This window comes from Oryctolagus cuniculus, chromosome 15 (genome assembly GCF_964237555.1).
Source record: "Oryctolagus cuniculus chromosome 15, mOryCun1.1, whole genome shotgun sequence".
Lineage (NCBI taxonomy): Eukaryota > Metazoa > Chordata > Mammalia > Lagomorpha > Leporidae > Oryctolagus > Oryctolagus cuniculus.
This window is the reverse complement of record NC_091446.1, coordinates 78,268,344-78,283,677: the sequence shown is the minus strand read 5'-3', so window position 1 is coordinate 78,283,677 and position 15,334 is coordinate 78,268,344. Positions and strand designations below refer to the sequence as shown.

At 54.1% G+C, this 15,334-nt stretch overlaps 1 protein-coding gene across 1 annotated transcript; it reads right to left on the bottom strand.

The window, feature by feature from the left end:
- Nucleotides 1-1,168: 1,168 nt before the first annotated feature.
- Nucleotides 1,169-15,130, bottom strand: FAM25A (family with sequence similarity 25 member A). Its single transcript, XM_002718347.5, has 4 exons — nt 15,063-15,130; nt 3,473-3,780; nt 2,636-2,698; nt 1,169-1,359 (listed from the first exon to the last, which is right to left on the bottom strand). Exons 2-4 carry the CDS (start codon nt 3,543-3,545, stop codon nt 1,226-1,228), a joined length of 270 nt encoding a protein of 89 aa, XP_002718393.1. The 5' UTR covers nt 3,546-3,780; nt 15,063-15,130; the 3' UTR covers nt 1,169-1,225.
- Nucleotides 15,131-15,334: the final 204 nt, after the last annotated feature.

The window sequence follows — 15,334 nt, the reverse complement described above, 5'->3', positions numbered from 1 at the left end:
TTTGAAAGAGTTACAGAGAGAGAGGTAGAGACAGAGAGAGAGGTCCTCCATCCGCTGGCCCACTCCCTAGATGGCCACAACGGCTGGAGCTGCGCCGATCCAAAGCCAGGTGCCAGGAGCTTCCTCTGGGTCTCCCACATGGGTGCAGGGCCCAAGGACTTGGGCCATCTTCCACTGCTTTCCTGGGCCATAGTAGAGAGCTGGACCGGAAGAGGAGCAGCCGGGACTAGAACCGGCACCCTCATGGGGGATGTCGGCGCTTCGGGCCAGGCTTTAACCCGCTGTGCCACAGTGCCGGCCCTGGAAACAATCTTTTAAAGAACTTAGCACAGGTGCTGGCATTGTGATATAGCAGGTTACGCCACTGCCTGCAACACCAGCATCCCATATGAGCCCCAGTGTCAGTCCTGGCTGCTCCACTTCTTCTTCTTTTTTTTAAGATTGATTGATTTATTTGAAAGTCAGAGTTCACATAGAGAGAAGGAGAGATCTTCCATCTGCTGGTTCACTCCCCAATTGGCCAGAGCTACACTGATACAAAGCCAGGAGCCAGGAGCTTCTTCCAGTTCTCCCAAGTGGGTGCAGGGGCCAGGGACTTGGACCATCTTCTATTGCTTTCCCAGCTATAGCAAAGACCTGACTCGGAAGTGGAGCAGCTGGGACTAGAACTGGCACCCGTGTGGGATGCCAGTGCTGCGGGCGGCAGCTTCACGCACTACGCCATAGCTCCAGCCCCCAGCTGCTCCACTTCTGATTGAGCTCCCTTGTAATGTGCCTGGGAAAGCAGCAGAAGATGGCCTAAGTGCTTGGGTCCATGCATTCCACATCAGAGACCCGGATGGAGTTCCTGATTCCTGGCTTCCGCCTGGCCCATCCCTGACAGTTGTAGCAATTTGGGAAGTAAACCAGTGGATGGAAGATCTCTCTATATAACAGTATGTCTCAAATACACGAATAAATCTTTTTAAAAGAAGAAGAAATGTAGCAGAGGTGCTAGCGATTCTTCTAGAGCTCCTTGCGTGTGGGCGAGAGCTCGCTGCCTGGCACACAGCCTGCAGGTGGGACACAGCCAGCAGATGAAACGCTGGGGGAACGCGCAGCACTTGTGGTGAAAGATACTCAGCCTAGTGTCTCCACGCAAACAGGAATACATCCAGGGGCTGGCGGACACGTTTTGCATCTTTTTATTGAGATTCAGGAAGGGACAGCACAGGGGTAGGCACGCTCACTGTCCCAGCTTGCCCAGGCCCTCCGCCGCGTGGGTGACAGCTTCGGTGACCGTGTGCGACACCTTCTCAGTAACCTCCTTCACCACCTTGTCCCCTGACTCTTGGGCTTTCTTTAGGGCTTCGCCAAGGGCTGTGGGGGGATAAAGAGAGGAACTGTCACTGAGGGCTCCCCGGGCAGGCAGGCTCGGGGCTCTTCCTGGAGGGGCCCCCTGGGGCAGAGCGCATCAGGGCTCCGGGAAGAATGAATTCCTGGTTGATTTTATCCCCCCCAACAACTTGGAGCCTCTGCTCATAGCTGTGTTCGCTGCTTAGATTTTGCTTTCCTGCTGATTTTTATATTGGGTTGTTACATCGGATTATTGTTTATGTTACAAATATTTTCCCTTAGTCTGTTGCTTTTCTATTGGCTTGGCTGATTAGTTTTTTTTTTTTTTTTTTTTTTTGGTCTACCATGGAAAATTCTGAAATTTTATATTGTAACATTTTCCTTTATGGCCGCTGAATTTTCTGCCCTAGATTAAAAAGATCCTCCTCTCCCTAAGATTCCGCCAAAGTCTGCCATGGTCCTGCTGTGGGATGAATGTGTCCCCCCAAAATCCATACGTTGAAACCCAAATCCCCAGTGTGCTGGGATTAAGAGGTGAGGTAAGGGGGAAGTAATTAGGTTATGAGGGCAGAGCAGGGTTTGGTGCCCTGTTACGGGGACCCCAGGAGCTAGTTTGCTCCTCCCACCGTGTGCAGACATGGCTGGAGGCACAGCCTGGGAGCCCAGAGGTGGGCGCTCATGGGTTTCTATGGTTTATAAGCTCCCTGCTTTATAGTTTAACCCATCAGCCTGAATAGGGTACTAACAAATCAACAAATTCACGTGTTAACATTTAGGCCCCTGGTTCCCCTGCAGGCCATGCAGGGTCTTCAAAAAGTTCATGGAAATACGCATTATGAAAAAAAAAATAATGCACGATTTTCACATTGGTTTTGCCCCAAATTTGATTCCATTTTTCTGTGAAACTGTAGACACACCCTCCTATTTCGGCATAAGGAGCGGGGTAGCTCATGCTTCTTACATGGGTTCTACTCACAACACACGTGCGTACATACGTGTTTATAGAAATAAGGAATGCTACATCTGTAGCACACTGTTCCAGCTCACAGCTACACAGTCTTTTGGGACCCACAGAGGAGACGATGAGGATGGCGCCCAGATGTCAACACGACAATTGCATGCCAGCGGGAAGGGGTTGCAACATGCGAGCGGGGCTTGCCCTGGTTGGGCAAAGAAGGGCTGGCCTGGCCCCTAGCTTCCTTCTCCACCAACCCCCCCCAACCCGCTTCCCTTGCTGCGCCCCCTACTTCCTCCCTCTGCCCCCAACCCCGTTTCTCCGGCCCAGCCTCAGCCCCAGTACCTTTCTCTCCAGCCTCCTTGGCATGCTCCACCACCTCCTTCACCACCTCCTCCACGGCGTGAACTGAACGGAGAAGACGAGCGCAGGGTGAGGGCGCAGCACGACTCGCCGCTCCACCCCCGCACCGGCTCGCAACAAGGGCCCCCAGCTGGGTCCCTCCGAAGACTCCAGGCAGAGCGAGCCCAATCAGGCGGCGGGGCCTCTACGTCCCTCAGCCTGGCACAGCCTGGGACGCCCAGGAGTGGGCCTGCCGCCAGCTGGGGAGGCAGAGTCAGGGCCAGGCCTGTGTGCGAGGGCGCCACGCCCCTCTGGACGTGCCTAATCCCGTGCCTCGTCCTGCAAAGCCAAGCCCCGCGAGGCAGCTCCTCCCAGGAGAGGGGGTGCTGCGCGCACGTCCGAATTGTTTCCAGTTTGGGCCCAAACTGAACGATTTCAGAGTCAGAACTGGTTCTGTTGCTCCACCCTCCCCTGCTGGGTTCTCTCAACCGTCAAATGGCAAATCGTGTAAAACCCTGAAGCTGGGCAAAGACAGACCGGCCAACTGCCGGCCCCCACGCCCCCAGCGTCTGACTGCACCCCTGCCCCCTCTGGACTGGCCTTCCTCCTGGTCCTCAGCTGTTGCGGTCAATGCTACTCTCCCGGCTCTACCCTGGGCTGCTCTGCCTGTCTCCTGCGCCCTGCCCTGCCCCCGCTCCCTCCGTCCCAGTGGGGCTGGTAGACCAGGGCTCTGCACCTCCACCTGTCTGCTGGAATCTGCCTCCGACAGGCCCAGTCGAGTCTGCTCCCCTGCCCCCCCCCACCGGGCCCAGGTGCAAAGGGGAGCCCCAGGGTGCTCACCGGCTCCCTCAGTGGCCTTCTCCGTGCGGTGGGCCAGGCCCTCAGCCGCCAGCTTCCCCAGGCCTCCCAGCATTGCGTGGCAGCGGGTGGTTGACAAGTAGGATGCCGGGGACTGCACCAGCCGGCTTTTATAGATGCCTCTGATGCCTTGCCGGGCTCTAGGGCGCCGAGCCCTCGCCAGGGCTGGGCAGGTGAGTCAGTGGAGGCGGCGGCAGGAGGAAGAGCTGGGTGGGGCCGCTCTGGTGCTGTGGGCGGTGGCCATGCCCCTCTGACAGCAGGAGAGCCTGGCACTCGGTGTCCTAGGGACCCTGGGAGGGACAGGGCAGGGACAGGGAGCAGGGCTAAGGCTGGGCAGGAGAGACCAGCTCTGCATAAGCCGCTTCCCCAAGGCTGGGGGCTTGAGTGCTCTGAGAGGTGACAGTTCTTGGAGGCGCCGGCCATGCCTGCCCCTGCAGTCCAAGATCTCCAAGCCTGGTGACAAGGCCCAAGGCTTCCAGCCTGCTGCTCAGGGTCTCCGGTGTGGCCGAGTCAAGGGTTTGGGAGGGGGTCAGGAACACAAGTGGAGTGGGGCCACTGCCCATCCTGTCCCCTGGCTCTGCAGGGAAGCCTGGCAGCTTCCACAGGGCAGGCGGGAGGCTCGGGGCGGTGCCATGCCCAGGGCAGAGGAGGACACGGGGCACAGTCACTCTGGCTAGCCACTCAGCTGACCCTCACCCACGAGCAACTTGGGGAGGCCCTGTGAGCTCAGCGGTGCCCTTCCCCACAGAGGTATGCAGAAGGACACACCGAAGCCCAGCCCCACCTGGAGGTCTCTCACCTGAGCCAGAGCGCCCCAGGAAGCAGCTGTCCTGGCCCCTGATACATCACCTGTTGAGGGGCCGGGCGGCCTCCCTGGTGGCTCAGGGTGGACAGAGACGCCTCAAGCCATGTGCCACGTGCTGCTTCCCTTAGTCACTAGCCCAGCCTGAGCCTCAGTTTCCTCCTCCATGAAATGGGGACAGCCATGCCTTCCCGCTGTGTCACTGACAGCCACTGGCACCAAGAAGGCACACTCTGGGGAACCTCGTGCACGCAGCCCCCTACCCTGCCTGTGCTAGGCGGGTGGCCCCTGGCAGGGAGCCCTGAACACCCAGCGAGGTGGACCAGGGAGGCGACCTGGCAGCCAGCAGGCTGGAGACTGTGAGGCCCGCTGACCGGGGGAGGCTGGGAGGCCCACTGACCGGGAGCCAGCAGGCACGTTCCTGCTCCTGCTCACGTGGGCCAGGCCCGGGGCAGGACTCTGAAGCAGGCTCCCACGTCTGTCAGACCTGACCTCCTGGGTGTGGTGGGGCCTGATTAGAGTTTGCCAGATCGCAGCCCTCACGGCCTGGACCCTATGGAGCTGAGGGAGCCCAGGCCCATGGCTGGGGTAGCCAGTGGTACTGTGGAACATCAGGATCTGTGGCCACAGCCCACTAACGTACCATGGCTGTGTCCCCTCAGGCAGCGGTGGATTGAAGCATAAACAATGTGGAGGAGCTCTCTTTAAGAAAAATAAAACAGGGGCCAGTGTTGTGGTGTTACAGGTAAGGCCACTGCCTGCGATGCCGGCATCCCATATAGACATTCGTTCCAGTCCTGGCTGCTCTATTTCCAATCCAGCTCTCTGCTAATGGCCTGGGAAAAGCAACAGATGATGGCCCAAGACTTGGGCCCCTGTCACCTGCGTGGGAGACCCAGATGGAGCTCCTGGCTTCAGCCTGGCCCAGCACTGGCCATTGTAGGCATTTGAGGAGTAAACCAGTGGCTGGAAGATCTCTCTCTGTCTCTCCCTCTCTCTAACCCTTTCAAATAAACACATGAAAATCTTTAAAGAGAAAAGGAAAAGAACACACTAGTACCACTTTCGCGTGCACTGCCACCATACAGGGATAGGCACGAGCCTGTGAACCCAGAAGGGGCTAGGGGAGTGGGGGGCTGTGAAGCTCAAGCAGGTGCAAAAGACCCTTCCCTCCCCTCAATGAGGCCAAATCCCAGATGCTCCAGCCAGGGCACCAGGCCAGGGTTGCAGGAATGGAGAGGCACTTCTAGGGCAGCACTGGCGAGAACAAAGCTTTGGGACCCACGAACACGCCCTGCATCTGTTTCCTCTGGGGTCCTCTGGGCTCCCGTGCCGCAGACAGGTCTGTCTCCAGCAGCCCCAGGATGACTTCCAGACCCCACAGAGCCCTCCTCCCTAGCCCTGGAGCATAGCCGCTGCCACAGGCCCTCGGCAGAGCTGGGCTACTCAGCAGCACTCTGGCCCCAGTGCCCAGCCCAGCGCCAGGCCCAGCACAGCCTCGGGGGACAGCTGCCCTTCCCCTCCCTGTCAGGTTCTGCCCCTTCGCCACGGCCCCCTGCCCACAAGAGTCTGGCTGTCTTCAACACTCTGCCTCTGGGTGAGCTCTGTGACTCTCCTGGTGACACACCCCACCGCCCCGGGTCTCTTGGCCAAGGGTACCTCCAGTCACACGTCCCAAACGCCCAATGGGGAGAAGGCAAGAGACCTGGCCAGGCCAAGCCCCAGGACCAGCCTTGCTCGGGCTCTTGAGCTCTGGGCCAGGCCCAGTCCTGCTTGGTTTCCAGGCTGAGCCAGCTCCCTGTCCCCCCAGCCCAGCCCGAGTGCCCTGGTAGTCCCTCTGAGGACTGGACTTCTAGCCATGGATGGGTTCTGGTCTGAACAGCTGGGCTCAGGCACCTTCAGGGACCATCTTTACCTGTGCAGGTGAATCTGAGAGTGACTCAGCTGAGGCCCACTCTCCACCACCCCAGCTTTGGAAGAGCCCCAGCCCCACGGGACCCTGGTAGAGTGGCCCCTGCCAGCATATCCTGAGTCAGAAGTTCAAGTCCAGCCCCCTTCTTGGGCAGAGAGAATCTGGCTTGGACAGGAGCAGACTCATTCCCCAGGTAGAATTCACCAAACAACACTCAGTTTGGCCAAGGACCAACTGGCTGATTCATCAAGCCAAGGAGAGCCAATTTTTCAAACAGTAATTTGCCAACTTAGTAATTATCAGTTCTTAAAAAAAAAAAAAAACAACCCTGTTTATTTTAAGGAGTTAAATACTTAGGGTGCCTCCTGTCTGGGGTCGGGGCTGGGGTGACAATTCCGCGTGTCATTTTCTCCATAGCTGTCCCAACGTCAAGTGCACCTCCTGCTCCTGATTTCACAGAGGTGAGCTCGCTGCACCCATAGATCTGCACACCCTGACCGCACTGAGCCCTGCAGGCCACAGGACAGCTGTGTCCAGACTCCGGGAGACCGGGCGTGTTCTCCCTTTCACCTCTTGGTGGGGACCAGTCACCTGCGGGAGGGACTTAGAGGGCCCAATGACCCTGGGAAGGGACCGAGGATGGATGGAATCAGGGTGGTTACCTCCCCAGGCCCAGAGGAGGGGCAGGAGAGGTATCCACAGACCCGGGCAGAGCTGCGGCTGTCGCAGAGGGCCAGCAGACAGGAGCTGCCGCCATTGGCAGAGGAACGGATCCGGCAAGATGGCAGGCTCAGGCACCAATAGCCTCTGCTCTCCAGAAGTTCCTACTGGCTGCCTCCCCCCAGAGCCAGAGAGCAAGGGATTGGGGTGACAGGAGAGCGGGGTGCAGCCTGGCCTCGCTGGACCCGCAGGCCTGGGAGGAGCCGGCAGCAGCTCAAGGCTATATCGTGCCGTCATTGTCCCATCTCTCCCATCTCAGCACCGTCGGTCGGGGAGAAGGGTTCCCTGGGAAGGCAGTGCCGAGGCCAGCCTTGGAGGCTGATGCTGCAGACACAAGGCTGCTGGAGGCAGCTTCCTGGAGCCGGCTGGGTTCTGAGTGGCAGAGAGACTGCGCAGGGGAGTCCCACACGGTTCTGGAAGAAGGGCAGGCTCCTGAGCAAAAGGACCCTGGGTGGCTCCCAGCCCCTCCCCTCCCCAGGAGTCTCCGCTGAGGTCCCCTCTTCCTCAGCGAACCGCAGGCGGCTGGCAGCCTCCGAGGGCTCCGTGACTGACAAGGTGGGTGTCTTCCCTCCAGCTCACTAGTGTGTATGTATTCCTCCCGATGCTCACATCTCACTTAGAGCACAGTGGTCAGCGGCTGGTGTTGTGGTGCAGCGGGATAAGCCACAGCCCATGACTCCAGCAGCCCACAGCAGAGCACTGGTTCGAGTCCCAGCTGCTCCACTCTGACCCAGCTTCACACTAGCACAGATGGTGCTGCCACTCATGTAGGAGACCCAGATGGAGTTATGGGCTCCTGGCTTAGGCCCCGGCCTGAACCCAGCTGTTGTGGCCATTTGGATAGAACCAGTGGCTATAAGATCTCTGTCTCTCTGTCTCATTGTCTCTCTCTGTCACTTTGCCCTCCAGGCAAATTTTTTTAAAAAAATTGTACAGGGGCCAGTGCTGTGGTGCAGCGGGTTAAAGCCCTGGCCTGAAGTGCCGGCATCCCATATGGGCGATGGTTCAAGACCCAGCTCCTCCACTTCCAATCCAGCTCTCTGTTGTAGCCTGGGAAAGCAGTGGAAGGTGGCCCAAGCCCTTGGGCCCTTGCACACAGACCTAGAAGAAGCTCCTGGCTCCTGGCTTCGGATCAGCACAGCTCTGGCTGTTTGACCATTTGGGGAGTGAACCAGCGGATGGAAGACCTCTCTCTCTGTCTCTGCCTCTCCTCTCTCTGCCTTTCCTTCTCTCTGTGTGTGTAACTCTTTCAAATAAATAAATAAAATCTTTAAAAAAACATAAAATAAGTGTTAACCCATGAAACATACATTAAAGGCTGTGAGGAGATGTGTTTTAGTTTTTTGTTTGTTTAAGATTTATTTACCTTAGCTGGCGCCGCGGCTCACTAGGCTAATCCTCCACCTTGCGGCGCCGGCACACCGGGTTCTAGTCCCGGTCGGGGCGCCGGATTCTGTCCCGGTTGCCCCTCTTCCAGGCCAGCCCTCTGCTGTGGCCAGGGAGTGCAGTGGAGGATGGCCCAAGTGCTTGGGCCCTGCACCCCATGGGAGACCAGGAGAAGCACCTGGCTCCTGCCATCGGATCAGCACAGTGCACAGGCCGCAGCGCGCCGGTCGTGGTGGCCATTGGAGGGTGAACCAACGGCAAAGGAAGACCTTTCTTTCTGTCTCTCTCTCTCACTGTCCACTCCACTCTGCCTGTCAAAAAAAAAGATTTATTTACCTGAGAGGCAGAGTTACAGACTGAGAGCAGGAGAGAGAGAGAAGTCTTCCATCCACTGGTTCACTCCTCAGATGGCCAGAGCTGGACTGATCTGAAGCCAGGAGCTTCTTCCGGGTCTCCCATGTGGTGCAAGGGCCCAAACACTTGGACCATCTCCTGCTGCTTTCCCAGGTGCATTAGCAGGGAGCTGGACTGGAAATGGAGCAGCCAGGACTTGGATGGGTGCTCTTATGGGATGCCAGTGCCGTCTCCACTCATTGTTCCTAGGACTGCATCTAGGGACCCTCAGCAGACAGAGATAGGAAGTATATGAATGTATTTCAAAATGTTTTTGGAAAATGGAATTAATAGATACGTTTGTTTTGGTGAAAAAAATTCTTATGTTGTATACACAAGGGGCCTTCAAAAAAATTAACGAAAATGTGTGCCATGAAAAAACTATGGACAGACATAAATAGCTTTGAATTTTCCATGAAGGTCCCTCGTATGCATGCATTCTGTTCTAGTGTGTACATAAAGTTGTTTCAGAATTGCTCACCTGCTGTCTGTGAGACACACATTCACCGGCCATCTTATACAACACATGTACTGTCCTGCTTGCTTTGGGTCCTACAGAACCCAGCCAAGCTACTGTTTTCAAGGTCACTGCCTTTTTTCTTTTCTTCCCCAACCTGTCAAGGTGGTGTTTGCTTCATTTGTAATAAGAGGGAGGCCCATTTGGCAGTGTTCATATTCTGTTTTGGGTTCTCCCCACCACACACACTTCCTAGTTGATTCCATGCCACTACGCCTATCAGTCGGATTTTCACCACTAGCAGGAAACCCTTGAGGCAGGCTAACTTTACAGAGAATGAGGTTTACTTTGGCTCAGTGTTTGAGAAGTTCAAGTCCAAGATCCAGAGGCCCCCTGTTGCTGGCAGAGTCCGGGGGTGGCACAGAGCATCACCCAGCGGGAGACAGGCATGGCGCCTGTCTGTGTCCAGGTGGTCTCTTAGAAAGCCAGAGGGGCTCACTTGGTGGGTGGGGGGCTCCACTCTCACCACCCAACTCAACCCCCTCCCACGGGCCTTGCCACCAAGCACCACAGTGAGATCAAGTTTTCACCTCTTAGTGCCACTGACATCAGACTTGGGAACCAATTGAGTCTTGGGGGACAGATATTCAAACCACAGCACTACGGTTCTACCAGTCACAGCTACAAAAACAGAGACTCAGGAACCCCGCTCTGCCCTCACTCTGCTATGCTGCAACCATTCCCCCCCTTTCAACGCCCTCCCTGCCCGTCCCATCCCTGTAGAGAACCAATCTCCTCACCCTCAGGTTTCTCCTTCCCGCATCCTCTCCCCACACAGAGGTGTGTGCCTCCCTACATGCCCTGCTTTTCCTCCAGGAAGCACAGCAAACCACAGACACACACCATGTTTCTTTTTAAGATTTATTTATTTATTTGAAAGGCAGAGTTACAGAGAGGTACAGGAAGGGCGTGACTTCCATCCATTGGTTCACTCCCCAAATGGCTGCAATGGCTGCAGCTGTGCCGATCCGAAGCCAGGAGCAGGAGCTTCTTCCAGGTCTCCCACGCGGGAACAGGGGTCCAAGGACTTGGGCCATCCTCCACTGCCCTCCCAAGCCATGGCAGAGAGCTGGATCAGAAGTGGTGCAGCCGGAACTCGAACCAGCACCCATATGGGATGTTGGCGCAGCAGGCAACGGTTTAACTCACTGTGCCACAGCACCAGCCCCAACAGACACACACTTCTGCACTTCACTTCTCTTTCCTTCTTAACAGTACAAGTGTGATTTTTAAATAAACACTAGAAAAGAATCTCAAAACCACACTGCCTAGAAAAAAAAATCCTATAGAAAAGATTCCTTCGGAGAGGACACACGAAGCTATTATGTGGCATTCCAGTGCAGATTTTACAAGGAAAAGAGGACTCTTCGTAAGCAATGGTGGTTATGAAAGAAGACCGTGAAACAGAAATACTGGGATCCTGAGATGAGACGGTCAGACCGTGGGGGTAGGCAGAGCAGGAGACTACAGAACTTAGTAATAAAGTAGTGGAAACAATGATCAAATAAACCATTACAGATAGGAAGACTATATGAAGCACAAGAAAGCAGATACAAGAAAATGCGTGCCCAGGAAATAGAAAAATGTTTAAAGGTTTTATTTATTTTTATTTGAGAGGCAGAGTTACAGACAGAGAAAGAGGAATTCCATCCTCTGGTTCACTCCCCAAATGGCCACACAGCAGGAGCTGAGCTCATCCGAAGCCAGGAGCCAGGAGCTTCCTCCTAGTCTCCCACGTGGGTGCAGGGGCCTAAGCACTTGGGCCATCTTCTGCTGCTTTCCCAGGGGCATTAGCAGGGAGCTGGATTAGAGGTGGAGCTTCCAAAAGTGGAATGGAAGACTCAAACCGGCGCCCATATGGGATGCCAGTGCCACAGGCAGAGGCTTAGCCTACTATGTCACAGCGCCGGCCCCCAAGAAAGAGACATTTTAAAATCAAAGACAAAAATGAATCATATCCAAGAGAGGCACAGCAGAGATGGAAACCAGGCAGAAAACAACCTCATACCCACGCTTGTCTTTCCCCAAGGAGACACAAGCAATGGAGCACAGCAAATTGTCTACAACACAGTTAAGCGGACGCTCAGCCTCACTGCTCAGGGAGATGCAAACCAAGACTACAGGAGATACCACCTCACACCTGTCAGAGGGGCTGGTGTCCAAAAGACCAAAGGGGGCAGGCGTCATGGCCCAGTAGGCTAAGCCACACCTGGGATACCCACCTCCCATACCCGAGTGCTGGTCCAGTCCTGGCTACTCTGCTTCAGATCCAATTTCTTGCTAATGCATCCTGGGAGACGCTAGAGGATGGCTCAAGTACCTGGTCTCTGTCACCCACGGGCAGGCTCAGTGGGTTCCTGGCTCCATCCTGGCCCAGCCCTGGTTGTTGTGGGCATTTGGAGTGAACCAGTGGATGGAAGATCTCTCTGTGTCTTTGTCTGCCTCTGTCTCTGTCTCTCTCTCTCTCTCTCTCTCTCTCTCTCTCTATGTCTCTGTCGTCTCCCTGTTTCTATTGTTCTGCCTTTCAAGCAGATGAAGCCAGAGTGGAAGAAAAGACAACAAGTGTTGGGGAGGAGGTGGAGAAAAGAGAACCCTGGTATGCAATTGGGGATGAATATTGGCACAGATTTATGAAAAACAATACAGGGGCCGGTGCTGTGGCATAGTGGGTAAAGCCACCACCTGCAGTGCTGGCATCCTATATGGGCACTGGTTTGAGTCCCAGCTGCTCTACTTCCGATCCAGCTCTCTGCTATGGCCTGGGAAAGCAGTGGAGGATGGCCCAAGTCCTTGGGCCCCTGCACCCACGTGGGTGACCCGGAAGAAGCTCCTGGCTCCTGGCTTCGGATCGGCACAGCTCCAGCTTTTGCAGTCAATTGGGGAGTGAACCAGTGATGGAAGACCTCTGTCTCTCTCTCTCTGCTTCTTCTCTCTGTGTAACTCTAACTTTCAAATAAATAAATAAATCTTGAAAAAAAAGAAAAAATAATACGGAAATTTCTCAAGAAATTAAAAATAGAAGTACCATACAACCCAGACATCTTTCTTCTGAGTATATAATCAAAGAAAATGAAATCAGTTATCTCAAACAAATGTCTGCACTTCCACATTCATTACAGCATTAGTCATAATTGCCAGAACCTGGAAACAACCCAGATGTCCATCAACAGCTAGATAAAGAAAATGTATCCCAGATAATGAAACATTATCCAGCCTTTAAAGAAAAAACACAGGAGGAGTGGGTGTTCAGGCTAGCAATTAAGACATCCGTGTCCCACATCAGCGAGGCCAGCCCCTGCCTCCAGCTGCCTGCTAATGCAGACTCTAGGGGGCAGCAGTGATGGCTCAAGTCAGTGGGTTCCTGCCACACACACCCTCGACACCTCCAACCCCAGGGAGACTTGGGTCAGTCTCGGCTCCTGCTCCAGCCCCGGCCAACCCCAGCCACTGTCAGTATTTGGAGTGAATATGATCTCTCTCGCGCGCTCGCTCGCTCGCTTGTTCTGGCTCTTGCTCTCTCTCTCTGCCCTCCCCTCCCCCACCTCCTCCTCTCTCTCCATCTCTCAAATATACAATAATTTTAAAGGAGGAAATTCTGTCATTTGCAATAACATGGATAAGCCTTAAGGACTTTATGTTAACAGAAAGAAGCCAGGCATAGAAAGCCAAATCTGCACGATCTCACTTACATGAGGACTCTAAAAAAGCCAAATCCATAGAAACAGAGTAGAGTGGAGGTTAGCAGGGGCTAGGGGTTCCTGGTGGGAGAAGTGGGGAGATGACAGATACAGGGTACAAACCTTCAATTATGTTGGATAAATAATAAATTCTAGAAAGTTAACATAAGACATAGCAACTGGAGTTAATAATACTGTATCGTATACTTGAAATTTGGCAGGAAGAATAGGACTCCAGTATCCTTAGCACACACAAAAAACTGTACCAAAGCGACAAGGTGGCTGTATTAATTAGCTTGGCTGTAGTAATCACTCACTGTGTACACACACAGGCACCAGGCTAAGGGCAGGCATTATGGTATATAGCTGGTTAAGTTGCTACTTTTGTGACACCTGCATCCCATACTGGAGTGCCTGGCTCAAGCACCGCCTACTCCACACTTCCAATCCAGCCTCCTACCAACGCCCCTGGGAGGCAGCAGAGGGTGGCCCAAGTACCTGGGTCCCTGCCATCCACATGAGAGAACCAGGGGCAGTTCTGGCTTCAGCCTGGAGTGGCCCCAGCTGTTGTGGTTGTGGGCATTTGGAGATTAAATCGGTAGATGGAAGGTCTTTCTCTCTCTCTCTCTTTCTCTCTGTCTCTCCCTCTCTGTCATGCTGACTTTCAAATAAATAATGTTTTTAACAAATCAGGCTATATTTTAAATATATGCAATTTCAATTTAAAATTTTTAATTTTTAAAACACATTTATTTATTTATTTATTTGAAAGAGGAAGAGACAGAGACACACACACACACAGAGCGAGAGAGAGAGAGAGAGAGAGATCTTCCATTCACTGGTTCACTCCCAAATGCCTGCAACAACCAGGGCTGGGCCAGGCTGAAGCCAGGAGCCTGGAACTCCATCTGGGTCTCCCACGTGGTTGGCAGGGGCCCAAGCACTTGGACCATCCTCTGCTGCTTTCCCAGGCATATTAGCAGGGAGCTGGAATGGAAGTGGAGCAACCGGGACTCAAACCAGCATCCATATGGTTTGAGTATGCCTTACCATATCTTATATACCTTTTCCAAACAATGAAGAATTCAAAATATGGTTCACATAAGCTCTTCCTTTCTTATTTTTGTTCTCATAACTATGTTTTAAAGATGTGTTTATTTGAAAGGCAGAGTTAGAGAGAGAGGCAGAGAGATCTTCCATCTGCTGGTTCACTCCTGAAAGATCCACAACAGCCAGGGCTGGGCCAAGCCGAAGGCAGGAGCCAGGAACTGCACGGGGTCGCCTACGTGATGGCAGGGGCCCACAGGGAGCTTGGATCAGAAGTGGAGAAGCTGGGACTCAGGCTTGTGCTCATATGGGACGCCAGCATTGCAGGCGGCAGCTTAACCCACTGTGCCGCAACACTAGTTCCTATTTTCCCTTCTTTTAAAACAGAAAATGCCATACACACAAACAGAATATATAACGGGGCAGGCATTTGGCATAGCAGTTAAGATGCCCACATCCCAGGACCAGCATGAGGCACAGCAGGTTAAGCTGCCACCTGAGATGCCAGCACCCATAGGAGCTCCAGTTCAAGTCCCATCTGCTCCACTTCCTATCCAGCTCTCTGCTAATGCACCTGAGAAATCAGCAGAAGATGACCCAAGTCCTTGGGCCCCTGCCATCCATGTGGGAGACCTGGAAGGGGTTCCTGGCCCCTGGCTTTGGCATAGTGTAGCCCAGCTCTTGCCTCTGTGGCCATGCAGGGAGTGAACCAGTGGATGGAAGATCTCTCTGTAATCGCCTTCTCAAGCAAACAAATTTTTTTTTAAATGCCTGTATCTTATATCAGAGTACCTGCATTCAAGTCCCGCCTCTGCTCCCAATTCCAGATTCCTGCTAAGGGGAGGCATCAGATGAAGGCTCAAGGAGTTGGTTCCATTCCACTCATGTGGAAATCCTGGATGGAGTTCCCAGTTCCTGGATTCAACCTGAACCAGGCCTGGCTGTTGCAGGGCATTTGGGGAGTGAACCAGTAGATAGAGTCTCTCTCTCTCTCTCTCTGGCTTTCAAATAAAATACCTACATGGTTTGTAAAACAATAGAATAGAATGCACTCCCTTGCACCCATCAGTCAACTATAAAAATGATCAGCTCAGATCTCAGATATCTCACCAGCTCACCTGGAGCCTGGAAGACCAGCGTAGCCCCATCAGCAGACAGCGGGCAGCACCTCAGCAAACGGAACGGCAGGGTCTAAGACAAAATCCAAAGCGTGTCTCAGGGCTGAGGAATGAAGTGCAAGACATGAGTTTCCACAGAGGAGAAGGGAGGCAAGAAAGGGAACAGCGGTGTGTGTGTGTGTGTGTGGGCGTGGGTGTGGGTGTAAGCGCAGGACTCACCTGCTCACCCTGGCTCATCTGCTCACCCTGGCTCACGCACAGGGTGATGGGAG

Bases quoted from the DNA above. Each gene is read 5' to 3' on its own strand.
- FAM25A (XM_002718347.5), bottom strand. From the start codon at position 3,545: ATGCTGGGAGGCCTGGGGAAGCTGGCGGCTGAGGGCCTGGCCCACCGC. The intron at 2,699-3,472 runs GTGAGCACCCTG...TTCTCCGTTCAG, and splicing joins GAAGGCCACTGAGGGAGCCG to TTCACGCCGTGGAGGAGGTG. The intron at 1,360-2,635 runs GTACTGGGGCTG...ATCCCCCCACAG, and splicing joins CAAGGAGGCTGGAGAGAAAG to CCCTTGGCGAAGCCCTAAAG.